Raw genomic sequence first — 15,609 nt, 5'->3', positions numbered from 1 at the left:
GACAGCCAGGACTATATAGAGAAACCCTGACTTGAAAAAACAAAACAAACAAACAAACAGATGAAGTGAGGGACACGTATGAGACCTAACAAGTGCAAGTAGTCAGGGTAGAAACAGATAAGTTATATAACATATAACTGACAGGTTACATCCATGAAATTTACAAGGGACCCACAGCCAGGCCAGACCAGCAACCACAGAGAAAGAGCTCTACACATGTCATGTGACTCGCCTTGCACAGCCAGACAGTTTTGGAGTCATTTGGTTTCAAGACCCCTCTATGACCTTTTAAATTCTGTCCGATAGTCCAGGCTGACCCAGAGTTTACTCGGAAGCCCAGGCTGAGTTCAGGCTCACAGCTGTCTGGGCCTCAGCCACCCCAGTGCTGCGGTGACAAGCACAGACCACACGCTTGCTTTCTCCTGTATTCACTTGAAAAAACCTTTTATTGCCAGGCTGTCTGGCACACACCTTTAACCCCAGCACTCAGGAGGCAGAGGCAGGCGGATCTCTGAGTCTGTCTGGTCTATAGAGTGAGTTCCAGGACAGCCAGGGCTTCACAGAAAAACCCTGTTTTGAAATATATATGTAATTTTTATTTATGAGTACACTGTAACTGTCTTCTGACACATCAGAAGAGGGCATCAGATCCCATTACAGATTGTGAGTCACCATGTGGTTGCTGGGAATTGAACTCAGGACCTCTGGAAGAGCAGTCAGTGCTCTTAACCACTGAGCCATCTCTCCAGCCCCTGATTGGATGGTTGATTTGACGATTGATTTTGAAACAGGGTTTCTCCTTGTTAGTTATGGTTGACCCAGAACTTTCTATGTAGATCAGGCTAGCCTTGAATTTCAGAGATTCCCTTGCCCCTGTCTTCCCAGTGCTGGGATTAAAGGTGTGTACTATTATGCCCATCTTTCTACTTTCTATTTAAAGTTTTAATTTATTTTTTCATTTTGTTTATTTTGTGTACCCACGGCAGAGGATGTATTTCAGGGTTGTCTAGGCACTGTTCTATTGCTGTGACCATGGCAATTTTTTTGATGTATTTTTAAAAAGGTTTATTTATTATATGTAAGTACACTGTAGCTGTCTTTAGACACCCTGGAAGAGGGTCTCAGATCTCATTATGGGTGGTTGTGAGCCACCATGTGGTTGCTGGGACTTGAACTCAGGACCTCTGGAAGAGCAGTCAGTGCTCTCACCCACTGAGCCATCTCACCGGCCCGACCATGGCAATTCTTATAAGAGAAAGCTTGGAGTGCCACAGGGAGCGGAGCTGGAGAAGTGATGCAAGCCATTTTGAGAAGCTCAGAAGATTGTGTGTGGATCCCAGACATTGAAAGAAGAAGCTGGGGAGCTGGAGAGATGGCACAGAGGTTAAGAGCACCGACTGCTCTTCCAGAGGTCCTGAGTTCAGTTCGTAGCAACCACATGTTGGCTCACAACCATCCATAATGAGATCTGACATCCTCTTCTGGGGTGTCTGAAGACAGCTACTTACATATATAATAAATAAATCTTTAAAAAAAAAAAAAGAAAAGAAAAAAAAGAAAAAGAAGAAGCTGTAAAGTTGAAGTTGCCTTGGAGACCCCAAGATGTTAAAGATGCCAGAGCCGTGGGGTACCTACTGAGGAAAGCTGCTAACAGGGAGTGGAACCATTCCAAGAGAAAGAAGTTTGTTGCAATCAACGTAGATGAAAGAAGTTGGAGATCTGAAGAGGGTTTTGACATCAGATATGGAGATGCAGAGTTTGGAGTTTGTCCAGCTGTTTTCCCTGTATTGCTGTGGGGTTAAGTGATTGTGTTAGTCAGGGTTCTCGAGAGTCACAGAACTTATGGGTAGTCTCTATATAGTAAGGGAATTTGTTGATGACTTACAGTCTGTAGTCCAACTCCCAACAATGGTCAGCAGCAGCTGTGAATGGAAGCCCAAGGATCTAGCAGTTGCTCAGTCTCACAAGGCAAGCAGACGAAGAAGAGAGCTTGAGTCTTCCTTCTTCCAATGTCCGTATGTAGGTCTCCAGCAGAAGATGTGGCCCAGATTAAAGATGTGTATCACCACACCTTTAATTCCAGATGTCCTTGAACTCAGAGATCTCCCTGTCTTAATCTTCTGGGATTCATAGCCACTATGTCTCAAGATCTCCATGCCAAGATCCAGGTCAGAAACTTGTATTTCCCAGCCTCCAGATTAGGATCACAGGTGAGCCTTCCAATTCTGGATTGTAGTTCATCCCAGATATAGTCAAGTTGACAACCAGGAATAGCCACTACAATGATTGGATGAATCTCAGAAGAGACTTTGAACTTTGGACTTTTAACATTGCTGAGACTGCTATAGACTGTGGGACTTTTGAAGTTAGACTAAATATATTTTTCCTTATGATTTGGCCAGGCATGTGCCCCATAGACTCATGTGTTTGAATAAGACTATGGAGCCTAGAAAGTGGAATGTGGTGATTTGAATATGGTTGGCCCTGGGTTTGGAGAGATGGTTCAGTGGTTAAGAGCACTGACTGCTCTTCCAGAGGTCATGAGTTCAAATCCCAGCAACCACATTGTGGCTCACAACCATTTGTAATGAGATCTGACGCCCTCTTCTGGTGTGTCTAAAGACAGCTACAGTGTACTTATATATAATAAATAAATAAATCTTTTTTTAAAAAGTATATGGTTGGCCCAGGGAGTAGCATTGCTAGGAGAGGTGACCTTGTTGGAGTAGGTGTGGCCTGGACACTGTCATGCTCCTGCCTTGATGACAATGGACTGAACCTCTGAACCTGTAAGCTAGCAATGAAATGTTGTCCTTAGAAGAGTTGCTTTGGTCATGGTGTCTGTTCACCGCAATGGAAACCCTAACTGAGACAGATGTATTTATTTGATTTCATGTGCATGAATGTTTTGTCTGCATCCACGTACGCACACCACATTCATGACTGGTGCCTGTGGAGGTCAGAAGAAGAGGGTATCAGACTCCCTGGAACTGGAGTTATCAATGACTGAGCCACCACACAGAAGCTGGGAACCAAACTAGTCCTCCACAAGCCACAGGCTCTCTTAAAGCAGTGAGTCAGCTCTCCAGCATTTCACTTCTAATTGTGGGGTATGTGTGTATGAGTGTGTGTGCTTTCAAAGGGAAGAGGCATTGGGTCCCCTGGAGCTGGAGTTACAAGTAGTTGTGAGCTACCGAATCTAGGAACTGAGTGAGACTTGAACTCAGGCCCAGTAGGCACTCTGAACCACTGAGCCATCGTTCCAGTTCTCCTTTAATCTTTAAGGAAAACCCTACATGCCTTTTAAAGCATGACTTCTGAATATCAGCATTGTGTTAAAATGTAAACAGTGGAAAGTATGGTAACAAAAGAACACACAGCCAGGTGTGATAGTTTATGCCTTTAATTCCAGGGTAGGAGGGGCTGAGGCAGGAGGATTGAGAGTTCCAGGTTAGCTTGGGCTGTTTCCAAACAAAACACAAAACAAAACAAACTGTGTGTGTGTGTCTGTATGTGTGTGTGTGTGTGTGTGTGTGTGTGTCTATGTGTCTGTGTGTGTGTCTCTCTCTGTGTGTGTCTGTGTGTGTGTCTGTGTGTCTGTGTGTGTGTCTGTGTGTCTGTGTGTGTCTGTGTGTCTGTGTGTGTCTCTGTGTGTGTGTGTGTCTCTGTGTGTGTGTGTCTGTGTGTGTGTCTGTATGTGTGTGTGGTGTGTGTCTATGTGTCTGTATGTGTGTAGTATGTCTGTGTGTGTGGTGGAGAGATGGCTCCACTAGGGATGCTTGTTTCTCTTATTGAGGACCTAAGTTCTGCTAACCCCAGTACTCACATGCAGCTCACACACAGCTCTAACTTTAGTTCCAGGGATCTAGCGCCCTCTTCTGACCTCCACGGGCACTGCAAGCCGGTGCTGCACTTAACATGCAGACAAAAGACTCAGACACATAAAATAAAAATAAAATTGTTTAAAGGAGATCAAGGAAAAGAATATATCAGCAATGACATCATCAGCTGTGTCATATAATACGCTCTGGAAAGACTCACTGTATGGTTTGTTTGCTTGTTTTTTGCTTTGAGACAGGATCTCATTCCATAGCTTAGGCTAGCCCAGAATTCACGGTGCTGTAGTTATAAGTGTAAGCCACGACACCCTGTTCCCACTGTACAATGTAAAGATAATGATAGCGAATGACAAATAACATCTCAGTGTGATGATGAAGACAGTCTTGAAAACCCCTGAGAAGGTCTCAGAGGCCTGCTAGGGCACGGAGGTCCCCAAATCACACTTCACTTCTGGCCCATTTTAACAACGCCTTACACAACTCTCCGTTGCTTTTCTTTCTCCTTTTTATTAAGAAAATATAAAATGTGTGTCACCTGCGTGGGTCCTGTCCTCGAGGGGAAGCCTGAGAACTTACGGGTTCAGCACCTCTTTTTACTGACTCTCAATTCCAGGGACCCCTAACACCCCTCGGCACCTGCTTACCTTCCTCTTAACCTTGTCAAAGCAGGCAATACTCCCTGTTCTTAGCCTGTATCTTTTCCTAATCTGCCCACCCTTCTACTTCCTCCTTCATTACTTGAGGAACTTCTTTCTCGGGAGAGACTAAGTCATTTTCCCCTGTGTTCTTCCTTCCCTCCCACGGCATCCCTGCTGTCCTGGAACAGGGCTTGATGTAGAAAATGGTGCTGGCCAGGCAGTCCCTTGAAAGGAAACGTTTTACCCATCTGTCCACATTTGAAACAGCCTGAAATAGACCAGAATCTGGGACAAGAAAATGCCCATTTAAGTTCCATAGGGGTCAAACCCAGGCATACTGCTACACAGCTTGTTGGATGTCAGTATGGATCCGGAACTCGAGCTTCCAGACACTTGGGAACCCCCAACTTGAACCTTGAACTTCACCCAGAACCTTCAGGCCCTGTTGCTAGCTGCAGCCACAGGCCTCTACTACCATGTCTGGCACATCGGTCTTGACCACATTGCCATTATGGTCAAGGTAGAGGAGGGAGAGAGGCCTTCGCGCAGTGGGGACACAGCAGGAAGAACCCGCAGGCCAAGGGTTGTTGGCTTTGAGGAGGCTAAAGACGGCAGAATGGAAGGAGGCAGCAATGCCAGGGCTGCCAGCCAGGTGGGGCGGGCACTGCCCACTGCAGTAATTCAGCTGGTATCCCTCCGGCTGCAGGATCCAGTCCCGCCACCCCAGCTCCTGGAAGTCTACATAGTGGTCTCGCCTACAACATAAGGGGGTCTCAGGCTCACAGGTGGGAGTCCTCCTCCTGGCCCGACCTGCTCCGGGTTCATTAGCTCGGATCTTAAGTTCCAAGAAGGGACGTTGCTGTCCTGCTGTGTCCAAGAGCAGCCGTGGCAGTCCCGCAGCGGTGCCGTTGGGGTCCAGGGCTCTAAATTCCAGTTGGAGTTTCACGACGCCAGATTCCTCCTCACTCCGCAAGCCGCTAGAGGGCAGAGTCAGGGCGTGCCAGCCAGAGGAAGTGGTTTGGTGCTCAGCTAGGAAGGTGCGGGATCCTCGGCACCTCGTGGTGCCGCAACGGAAGATCCTCAGATACAGAGTGCCCGGGAAAGAGGGGGGCACATGCAGCCAGAGGTGGGCATGGTACAGGTGGTGGGACCAAAGAGGGGACAGCTGGAAGGTGAGCATGGAGCGGTAGGTTGAAGTGGATTTGTCTGCTCAGACAAAATAAATAAATAAATAAACAAACAAATAAACAAACCAAACCAAACCAAACCAAACAAAAAGCAAAGGAAACGATGAACAAAGACAAAGCTTCTCTCTGACACTCGACCACTCTACCCAACCATCCCTCATCTCTCACACAGACCTCTGCAAAGGGCCTGGACGGGCTGTGTCCCCAGCTTTCTCTTGCCACACCCCACGCCTCCTGCCTCCCCTGCAGGCCTCTCCTTGCGTCTCCCATTCCCCGTCTCTCTCCCCTCACCCACCTATGATGGTAGCAAAGCTGATGACTTTCTCTCGGTTGCCAGGGACCATGCTCTTGGGCTGCAGTCTCCGGAGGGCTCTGGTCAGTGCTGCCTGGGGCAGAGGGTGAGTTATCCTGGGACGGCTGGTTAGATGAAGCCCCTCCAGGATTTGCTGCTTGGCTAGCTCTAGGACCAGAGCGCGTTCTCCTTGGGGTGCCAGTGTTGGGCCCCCACAGGACTGGCACGCAGATCTTGTACTCTGCACCCACACCAATGCCCACAGCAGAATTAGCCAGAGCTGGGCCTTTGGAAGCTCCATGCTCCAGGTAGATGGCTCTGAGTTGAGAACCTCGAATGGGTGGCAGTTTTGAGTCTGATTTCCCAAAGAGGATACAGCAGCAGCAGCAGCAGCAGCAGCAGCAGCAGCAGCAGCAGCAGCAACAACAACAACAACAACAACAGCAAACCAGTGTCACAGCTACCCTTGACAAAGGGCAGACCAAGTTACTTGTCCTCGATAGCCTAAGACTCAGGAAGACTGAAGTAGATCGTCTGGTGGGTAGATGTGTGACCCTCACAGTTCATGACTGACTACTGAGCAGGGCCTCTTTAGAGCCAGCAACTTGGGATCCCTCACCTAGCGGTCAGCCAGCAGACCTACCCTCTGAACCTTAGGATTGGCCAGCTGCGCTGCCCATCAGGCCCCTGCAGGGGGTGGAGGGCTCTCCCGGGGCTCGAGTTTCACCATCTGGGTGTGGTGGCTTGAGTAGGGGTATGGAGGTGCAACGTGGACATGCATGATGCAAGAAAGAGGATGATTTCACACGGTCAGTTCCCAAGGTCTGGGATTTAGGAGTCCATAGGAGCCAGGTGGGGATGGGCGGCAGCTCCTCGATATGCCCTGACTGAAACCGGAAACCGTTTTTATGAGGCTGTTCCAGTGGTTTCCATGTTAGAACAATAATTCTAGCAATCAAGCTGAGATAGGTTTTAGAAAGGGAGGTTAAAAAAAAAAATGGAGTCCTCTTGATCCCTAGGTGGCAGTGCCATGGGACATAGAAATTACCTTTTGACCCTGCCTGTGCTGGCTGCCCAGAGTCCACCTGGGGGAGAGCCAGAGCAAGGGATGAGGACATGCCTCTGTGATGTCTGGGGAAACCCGGCCAGGTGGGTTGGTGGTGATGCAATCTTACAGCAGAGCAGAGTCCGGCAGAGCTGGCAGAAGGGCCTGCAAGCGCCTTTGAAGCACCTGTGCCCAGCAACCCAGCCTTTAGGGTACTGTAGGAGTTGGCCAAATCTGAAGCAGCCCAGGAGTGGTGCCAGGCTTCTGGTAATGTCGTTGGAAAATGGAAGTTTAAGGGACCTAGGGGACAAAGCAGGAAAAGCTGCCTCAGCTCCTGGTCATCCCAGGCTTCAGGCCACGGTCTTCGTGGACTTTTGTTTTATTTTTGCTTGTTTGTTTGTTTGAAAGATTTATTTATTTTATATATGTGAGTACACTGTAGCTGTCTTCAGTCAGACACACCAGAAGAGGGCATTGGATTCCATTACAGATGGTTGTGAGTCACCACGTGGTTGCTGGGAATTGAACTCAAGTTCCCTGCAAGAGCAGCCAGTGCTCTTAGCCACTGAGTCATCTCTCCAGCCCCCGACTTTGTGTGTGTGTGTGTGTGCGTGTGCGTGTGCACATGTGTGCGTGTGCACGTGTACATGTGTGTGCATGCATGTGTGCATGTGTGTGTGCACATGTGTGCATGCGTGTGCACGTATGCATGTGTGTGCACATGTGCATGTGTGCATGTGTGTGTAAGCTGGAGCATAGCCCTGGGTGCCATCCCTAGGGACATCATCCACCTCCTTTGAGACAGGGCATCCTTGCTGGTCTCGAACTCACTAATTATACTAGGCTGGCTGGTCAGTGAGCCCCAGGGATCCCCTCCTGTCTGTGCCTCTGCAACACTGGGATTGCATTTCTACCTGGGCTCTGGAGACTCTAATGCAGGCCCATGCATCTGTAAAGCAATAGCTTTATCACGGAGTTATCTCCCAATTTCTGACCCTCATTCCACCCCCCACTCCCATTATAGGCTTTCTTTGTGCAGCCCTGGCTGTCCTTGAACTTGCTCTGTAGACCAGGCTGGCTTTGGACTCACAGAGCTCCACCTGCCTCTGCCTCCTGAGTTTGGGCATTAAAGATGTATGCCATCAGCACCCAGCTTATTTGGTGTGGGGGTGGGGGTGTGGGTGTGGGTGGGTTTTTATTTGCTTTGGTTTTTGTCTTTTGAGATGAGGTGTTTCTATGATGCCCAGGCTGGCTAGAACGTCTATTATGAGTGATTCTCTTGCCTCAGCTTCCTTTGACATGGAGACTATGGTGAATTACTTTACTTTGTTGCGGTCTGAGACAGACTTTCCTGTATGTAGCCCAGGTTGACTTTGAATTCCTTGTGTAGCCAAGGGCGACCTTCGATTCCCTGTGTTGTTAAGGTTAACCTTCAATGTCTCTTCTTGAGAATAGTGCTGGGATTAAAGGCATGTACCACCCCCAGCATACCTGGCTTGTATTCGGTGCTCAGGTTTGAAGCCAGGGCTTTGTGCATTCTGGGCTACTTAGCCAGCCCTGAGATGCATGGTCTTAAATGGGCATGACCCTCTACCTCTGATACAGAAGGATACTATCAGGCTAGCCTTTCTCCAAGGGTGCCAGGTTTGTTAAGAACATGGGTGGCAGCCGGGCATGGTGGCTCATGCCTTTAATCCCAGCACTCAGGAAGCAGAGGCAGGCGGATTTCTGAGTTCGAGGCCAGCCTGGTCTACAAAGTGAGTTCTAGGACATCCTGGTCTACATAGAGAAACCCTGTCTCGAAAAAACAAAAAAACAAACAAACAAAGAACATGGGTGGCATTAGGGAGAGAGCTGTGGACAAAGAGGGTGTGACTTAAGGGCCCCAACCACTCTGCCTGCCTCTTCTTTAGCTGTCAGTGCTGCCTAGAGAGTTCTAGATCTGGACCAGGGGAAAGGGGTGTCTTGAACGCTGAGCCTCAGTACCTTCTGTATCCACCATGGGGCAGTGCCTCGTCACTGGACAGTGGCTGACCAGAGAATCCTGGGGACAGGGACGGAGCTGCTGGAGAGTGGAAAGATGGTGGATATGCCTCATGGGCTCCCTTAGGATCCTGCCTCCCTCACATGCAGTGGACAAGGGCTAGCTCCTCTGCTGTTTTACCTCACTACTGCCAGAGTACAGAGGACTACATCCCTACCACTGTTGACACGAGGCTATGGAGCCCGATGTCTGAGGCTAGACTTCCTAGAAACTCAGGGCACCATGGAGCGGAGAAGAGGGAGAAAGGATTAGGAGACATTTGTATCCACTTGCTTTTCTCCTCAGGTCCTGAAACATATTCAAGAGTTTTGGCTACTGCTCCCTTGAGCTCTCGGATCCATCTCTGTTGGTTGCTGCAAGGGAGTGACAGCTTTGTTGGCCCCTTGAAGAATGGCTGATGACACTGCAAGTGCCCCTCCCTGGAGGTGCCTAGGAGGGCTCGTGCCAGGAAACAGGCTCAGGGGAAGTCGCAAGAGGTGGCTGCAGGGGACGCCGCCCACGCTACCTTCCCCAGCCCCTCTGTCTGGTGCCCATGGCTTCTAGCTCTTCCCACCCTCTTTGCTGTTGCGCCTGGCCCAGTCCTACCTCCCCACTGACACTTACGTCAGAACTCAGCTATAAATACGATCTTAGCATCTTAGTCACTTTCCCCAAGAAGTGCTTCCAGGTTATAAATACTCAGGCATCTGCCACACTGCCCGCCTTGCCACCAGGCGGGCTGGGGGCTGGGGGAGCGTCGGTCTTGAGGGGGGGGGAAGGAAATAGAAGAAGCAGGACCACTTTTTTGTCCAAAGGAGAACAGCCTGAAGGAGTCTTGGGGTCGGGGTTCAGGGAGAAGGTGCGAAGATGACAGAGTATTCCATTCTTCTTCTTCTTCTTCCTCTTCTTCTTTTTTTTTTTAAATAAAAAAGCAGAGCCAAAAAAGAAAGTGAATAACACGGATGCGTGCTTATTTTTAAATATGCTATTTTGTTCCTTTGCAGCATCCACTCTAAAAAATCTTTCATTAAAATACCGGTTTCCTCCACTTACTAGTTGTTTGCCCCCCAGTCAGATGAATTCCTCACTTTCCCCTGCCTGGTCTTGGTCCTGGGCACTGCAGCTGTCAGTCTAAGGGAAGAAGTTTGATCTGGCAGAATGGAGAGGAAGAGACACCATGGAATCTCTTCAGATGGAGGGCAGACAAGTCAAGGGTGGGAAACACCCCACAGCTCTGACTCGAAGTTCCCCAAAAGATCACTTGCAGGTGGCCTCTTCTGCATCTCTGTTACAGAGACCTCTTACCTGGTAGGAGAAGGAGCATGTGCTGAGCAAACACAGACATCACATTTCCCAAAGGACACGTGGGTTTTGCGCAAACCTGGCCTTGGGCTGCAGACAATATCGACCCCACAGTTCAGGGGCTGTTCGGCCAAAGGGGTGGTGAAGAAAGAAAGACAAAGGTCAAAGAGCACCAGATCTCAGATAAATGCCACCCCTCATTATCGGAGGCCTTCCTCTTCTCGTCCCACTCAAGTCTCTGGGCAGGACTCATGCGTGGTAATGCTCTAAGAGCATGTGGAAAGGAGGTGGGCAGAGTTCCAGCCACCAGCTCTGAGAATGTCTCTGCCCCCCAACCTGTGGCCAGTGCTGGCTCACTGGTTAATTGATTATTGATCTGTCTCATCTCTTGGAGTGAGTACAGAGGGAGATGAGATCTAGGTGAAAACTAGTTCATTATTAGCCACGGAAACTATTGGAAGGTAGTTCTGAATGGAGGATGGAGGGAGAGAAGGGAAGAAAGGGAGACCTGGAGGAGGAAGAGGCGTGAGGTATGGGACAGATGGGACATATGAAGAAATCTCCAGTGACCTGGGGTATCAGGGCACATCCAGATAGGAGATGGGGACCCGTAGAGCTATCTCAGGAGGAATTAGTGAGAGAGTGACAGAGTCACGGGTGGGGTTAAGGGAACCAACAGAAATAATGCTCAAAGCTAGGCACGGTGGTGAAGACCATTCATCCTAGCAGAAGAAGGCCGATCTCTGTGAGTTTTAGGCAAGCCTGCTCTACACAGTGAACCGGAAAAGGGGGATGTTCAAACACCAGGGACTAGACAGTGGAGATGCCATCAGGACTCCTAATCGTGGAAACAATGATGCGATGTGGACACAGCACAGCCATGATTACACGGAGCCACAGCCTGTAAATAAGTGACGTAGGAGATAATCTTTTATTCTCCCTTCTTTTACTTTGTGACAAAGGTCTTAATGGTATAACCCAGGCCAGCCTAGAGCTAGCTGGCCTCAGTCTCTCTCGTTCAGGGCTGGACTTGCCCAGGTGAACCACTATGCCTGATGGAATTTTTCTGTGTTATCCTTGGCTTTAGTTTCCAACCTGAGTCTCCCTTTGGTCAAATTCAGCTGGAAACTAGAGGAATGTCCAACTAATGAGGCTTGGTGTGTTACCCCCCGAGGGCAGAGGAGGGCAGAGAACACTATTCAGTAGCATGTCTGGGTCTCCATATTTGAGAGATGAGCCTTTTTTTGGAAGGCGGCAATATAATCTTCGGCGAACCTGAGGAAGGGGTTCTTCGGAGAGCCACAAAACTCAAGAGGAGACACTAAGGCATGTCATTGTGGATTAGGAACCTTCGGGCAGCACGGTCAGGGAGGCAGAGGACATTACATAGTTGACTAAGGGAGAGCTAAGGGTGTGTTTTCCGGGAACAAAATGACATTGCTTGTGGTTGGCAGTGGATTAGCCTCTAGCTTAAGGCTGAGGATGGGTGTACTGGGTCAACCATGTCCCCGGAGAAAGGCTATTTGTTGGTCACCAGTGACTCTCTTTAGAGGTGGATCCCCTGAAGTCCATGGAGAGATGTCTGCATGCTTAGAAAGAAGGTGTTTCCATTCTGGACAGAAGCAGGGACAGAGTTACCCCTTCCTGAGGAAGGCCATTTGACCTCAGGCAGTCTGTATCACCCATAAGCTAACTACACCCGCAGGCCTCGACCACCATATCAGGTATATCTGTCTTGACAATGTTGCTGTCCCTGTCATAGTAGAGCAAAGACAGAGGGCGCCGAGATGTAGGCACACAGCACGAGCCCCTGCCGGCGGTGCCAGCCGCTGCGTTGGCTTTGAGCAGATTCAGCACTGCAGTGTGAAAGGAGGCAGAGATGCCAGGCATGCCTGCCACATGTAGTGGGCACTGCCCGGTGCAGAAGTTCATGGCATAACCTTCAGGCTGGATGATCCAGTCATGCCAGCCAATCTCACGGAAGTCTACAAAGAACTCTTGTCGACAGCACATCCTGGACGTCCCCTGGCAGTCGATACCTCGCCGGCGAACCCGACGCTTGCCCTCAACCCTTACCTGGGCTGCCACAAAAGGCCTGTGGGAAAACCCACCCAGGATCAAGGAACTGTGGGCCACCTGGCTTTCTGGTACCAGTTCCAGAGTGAGGTGTCCCTGTCTGTAAGCAGCTTGAGCTTCGTGTCCCAGGAGAAGCTGGTGCCAGCCGCTGGCATCCACTTGCACCATGTACTGGCTTGTCAAGGTGAGGTTGGTGTCATATGGTCTTAGCACAAGAACTCTTATATTCACGGTCTGGGTGGCATTGTTGGGGAACTGCACGAAGAACATGAAGCGGGTCTGCTGGACCTCCATGCCACCGGCCATTCTACTGGAGAAGTGGAACTCGAGCCGGGTCTGGTTGATGCTGGAGAGGTCTGTAAACATCAGAAGCCACAGGGAAGTCATTGCAACCTTCGGAGTGTCAGCTCTACCAGCCGCCTCTGTTCTCAGTATACCTTTCTTCTCCCTTTGTTTGAGACGATGGCTCATGCAGCCCAAGCTAGCCTTACACTCAATATGCAGACGAGGACAACCTTGAACTGAGGGTCCCCCTTCCCCTACTTCCAGAATGCTGGGTTATAGGTTTAAAATACACACACACACACATACACACAGATGCACAGACATGTGTGTGCACAAACAACACACACAGATGCACACACACATGTACACACACAGAGAGACACACATAGACACAGATGTGCACACACACAGATGTGCACACACACAGACACACACAGATGTGCACACACACAGACACACACAGATGTGCACACACACAGACACACACAGAGACACAAATGTACCATTGTGTAGCATCACTATGCCCAGTTTTTGTTTTACTTTATTTTAACTGGTTATTTTGTGTGCTTGTGTATGTGAATATGTGTGTGGGAGCAGGAGCACACATATGACAGCATACATGTAGCACTCAGAGGGAGTTACAGATGACTGTGAACCATTGTGTCAGTGCTAGGCATCAAACCAAGTACTCTGGAAGAGCAACAAGTGCTCTTAACCACTGAGCCACCTCTCCACTTCCTGTATTTATTTATATAGTTTCTGGAGACTGGGTCCTATATATCCCTGGCTGACCTAACTTTCCATGTAGCCAAGGCTAGCCTTGAACTTCTAATCCTCCTGTCTCTATCTTCCAAGCTCTAGGTTTATAGGTGTGTGACACAATACCTGTTTTCTTTTATTAGTGTGGATGAGTTTGTGCATGTGTGTATATGTGTGTATACGTGAATGTGTGTGTGTGTGTGTGTGTGTGTGTGTGTCTAAGTGCCTGCAGAGTTCAGAAGAGGATGTTGGATCCACTGAAGATGGAGTTAAACATTTTTAGGACACCAGATATGAGTGCTAGGAACTGAACTTAGGTCCTCTGGAAGAGCAATAACTGATTTTTTTTTTCGACACTAGGTTTCTCTCACTATGTAGCCCAGGCTTTCCTGGAACATACTCTGTAGACCAGGCTGGCCTGAAACTCAGAGATCCACCAGCCTCTGCCTCCTAAGTGCTGGGATTAACAGCTTAAGTACGTCTTCAGCTCTGAGAAGATGTTGTACTAACAAATACCTAAAATTTGAATGGCTTTGGAACTGAATGGAAGAGAAAAGAATTGGGAGAAGGGTGTGTGTGTTAAAGAATAGCCTAGATTTCCATCAAGTATAGAGGGCAGTACCAGTAAGAGATCAAAAATGGAGAATTATCAGGAGCCAGAGGCAGGTAGATCTCTCTCTCTCTCTCTCTCTCTCTCTCTCTCTCTCTCTCTCTCTGAGTTCAAAACCAATGCAGAACATAGCAAGTTTCAGGCTGACTAGGGCTGCACAGTGAGATCCTGTTTGTTTGTTTTGTTTCCTCCTCCTCCTCTTTCTTCTTACTCTTCCCCTCCCTTCTTCCTGCCTCTGCCTCCCGAATGCTGAGACTAAAGGCATGTGCCACCATGCCCAATCATAAGATCCTGCTTCAAAAGCCAAACCAAACACTCAACAAAGAGTGGAGACTCATAAAGTCTGATGCTTCTTAGAGATGAGTTAAGTGGCTATAACTACAGCAATAGTAGAAGAGACTAGAGAGATGGCTCATAGATTAAGAGCAATGGATGTTTTCCCAGAGGACCTGGGTTCAATTCCCAGCACACATGTGGCGGCTCATAATCATCTATAACTTCAGTGGAAATCCATTGCCTCTTCTGGCCTCTGAGAGCACCCAACATGCATGTAGTGCACAGATATACATACCGGCAAAACACCCACACACGTAAAACCTTTAAAAATTGGTGATGGAGCCAGGCATGGAGGCACATGTTGATGGTCAACCCCAGCGCTTGAGAAGATGAGGAGAGAGACTGCTGGTGGCTCACAACCATCTGTAATAAGATCTGATGCCCTCTTCTGGTGTGTCTGAAAACAGCTACAATGTACTCATATAAATAAAATAAATAATTCAAAAAAATATATAAATATAAAAAGAAAAAGGTTGATATGTCAGGTTTGGGGTGTAGTTTAAGCATCAGAGTGATTGCCTAGTGTGTGTGGTGAATGGGACTTACTGCCAGGACCACAAACAAACAAAATTTCCAAACAGCAGCAGCAGCAGATTGGTTTTTGTTGATGTATAACATTAATAATTCACAGAAATAGGAATTTGTATCAGAAGTGGGGTGCTACCACCATAACCTTGTCTCGTTCCCCTTGGGACTCAGAGGAAGGCTAGGAAGGATAGAGAAGATCCTGTAAGCAAAGACAGGGAAAACAAGGAGGCTGCAGTGGAACTTGGAGACGGAGGAACTCAAGTTCTGGGTTGTCTATCACCTGTAGTAACTTGGACGCCAGAAGCCATTTCTGACAAAGTTGTGACTTTAGCTAGAGAGATTTCCTGGCAGGATGCTGAAATCATCTTATTTTAGCTTCCTGTGATGAGGCATTTCAGGACACTTGTGCTGGAGGTGGGGGTGGGGGAGGGTGGAGGGGCAGGGGATGGGGGGATGGGTGGGGGTGGGGTAGGGAGCCAGGAGTAGTGACTCTGTAATTCTTATAGCATTTGGGAGGCTGAGGTAGGAGGGTTGCTGTGAGTCTGAGGCCCATCTGGGCTACTTAGTGAGTTCTAGGACAGCCTGGACCACAGCATGAAGCCCTCCTTCAAAGAAAGAAACAAAATGTAACAATCACACACACACACTCACACACACACACACACACACACACACACACACACACACAC

General features: G+C 48.8%; 2 protein-coding genes across 2 annotated transcripts in view; both read right to left on the bottom strand.

Moving 5' to 3' along the window:
• Positions 1-4,327: 4,327 nt before the first annotated feature.
• Positions 4,328-6,523, bottom strand: Inhbe (inhibin subunit beta E). Its single transcript, XM_021205835.2, has 2 exons — positions 5,960-6,523; positions 4,328-5,683 (listed from the first exon to the last, which is right to left on the bottom strand). The coding sequence occupies exons 1-2, from the start codon at positions 6,255-6,257 to the stop codon at positions 4,926-4,928; spliced, it is 1,056 nt and encodes a 351-aa protein (XP_021061494.1). The 5' UTR covers positions 6,258-6,523; the 3' UTR covers positions 4,328-4,925.
• Positions 6,524-11,253: 4,730 nt separating this feature from the next.
• Inhbc (inhibin subunit beta C) overlaps positions 11,254-15,609 on the bottom strand; it is an 11,518-nt gene continuing 7,162 nt past the window's right edge. Inside the window, exon 2 of the mRNA XM_021205737.1 lies at positions 11,254-12,758. Within this exon, the coding sequence (XP_021061396.1) occupies positions 12,016-12,758 (743 nt within the window). The 3' untranslated portion in view covers positions 11,254-12,015. The remainder of the gene's footprint in view (positions 12,759-15,609) is intronic.

The sequence above is a fragment of the Mus pahari genome, chromosome 9 (genome assembly GCF_900095145.1).
Source record: "Mus pahari chromosome 9, PAHARI_EIJ_v1.1, whole genome shotgun sequence".
In the NCBI taxonomy this organism is placed as follows: domain Eukaryota; kingdom Metazoa; phylum Chordata; class Mammalia; order Rodentia; family Muridae; genus Mus; species Mus pahari.
This window is presented reverse-complemented; position numbering and strand designations above follow the sequence as displayed.